General features: G+C 68.2%; 1 protein-coding gene across 1 annotated transcript in view; it reads right to left on the reverse strand.

Moving 5' to 3' along the window:
- Positions 1–633, reverse strand: part of TLX1 (T-cell leukemia homeobox 1) — a gene marked incomplete at its 5' end in the record, with an annotated part of 26,428 nt that extends 25,795 nt beyond the window's left edge. Inside the window, one exon of the mRNA XM_019502145.1 lies at positions 374–633. Coding sequence (XP_019357690.1) covers positions 374–633 — 260 coding nt within the window. The remainder of the gene's footprint in view (positions 1–373) is intronic.
- Positions 634–761: the final 128 nt, after the last annotated feature.

Genomic DNA, 761 nt, shown 5'->3' on the forward strand with positions numbered 1-761 from the left:
CCGGACAAAGCCCGCACCCGCCACACGGCACGCGCGGGGAGCCGGGGGGAGCACGCACCGCACGGCCAGGTCGGAGGCAGTGCCCGCAAGAGCCGGCAACCCACCCGCGCCTGACACAACACACACAACCAAGTGCGCACACGCACACTGCACGGAGCCTTATACCAGACGGTGCAAACCCCCCCGGGACCAACCCCTTCCCACGAAACAGCCGCGCGCTAGGTACAGCACAAGCCCCGCACGACACACGCGAGGATCGGACAAACCCCGCACATATACCCTTTACACCCGCTTACACACCCCCTTCACAAGCAGCCCCTCGCCCCCCCACACGCTCACGCTCACGCTCACACGCGCCCGGCCCGGCCCGTACCTCCACTTGGTCCTCCTGTTCTGGAACCAGGTCTTGACCTGCGCGTCGGTCATCTTGAGCGCCTTGGCCAGCGCGGCGCGCTCGGCCGAGGCCAGGTACTTCTGGCGGTGGAAGCGCTTCTCCAGCTCGCAGATCTGCAGGCGCGTGAAGGACGTGCGGGGCTTCTTCTTCTTGGGGGGGGTCCGGTTCTGGTAGGGGTGACCTATACGACGTGTTACAGTGAAGGGTGAGAGCGCCACTGGAGCAGGGAGGGGGGCAAAGAAGCAAGCGGCAGAACATCAGGAGGGGTCCACAGGCAAGAGCAGAGAGAGACACGCACGGGGGTCCCCGCCCCGGCCCCGGCCCCGGCCCCGGCCCCGGCCCCGGGGCCAGCGGAGCTGGGAGCTGG

This window comes from Gavialis gangeticus, unplaced genomic scaffold, assembly GCF_001723915.1.
Source record: "Gavialis gangeticus isolate Ggan-Ray unplaced genomic scaffold, GavGan_comp1, whole genome shotgun sequence".
Lineage (NCBI taxonomy): Eukaryota > Metazoa > Chordata > Crocodylia > Gavialidae > Gavialis > Gavialis gangeticus.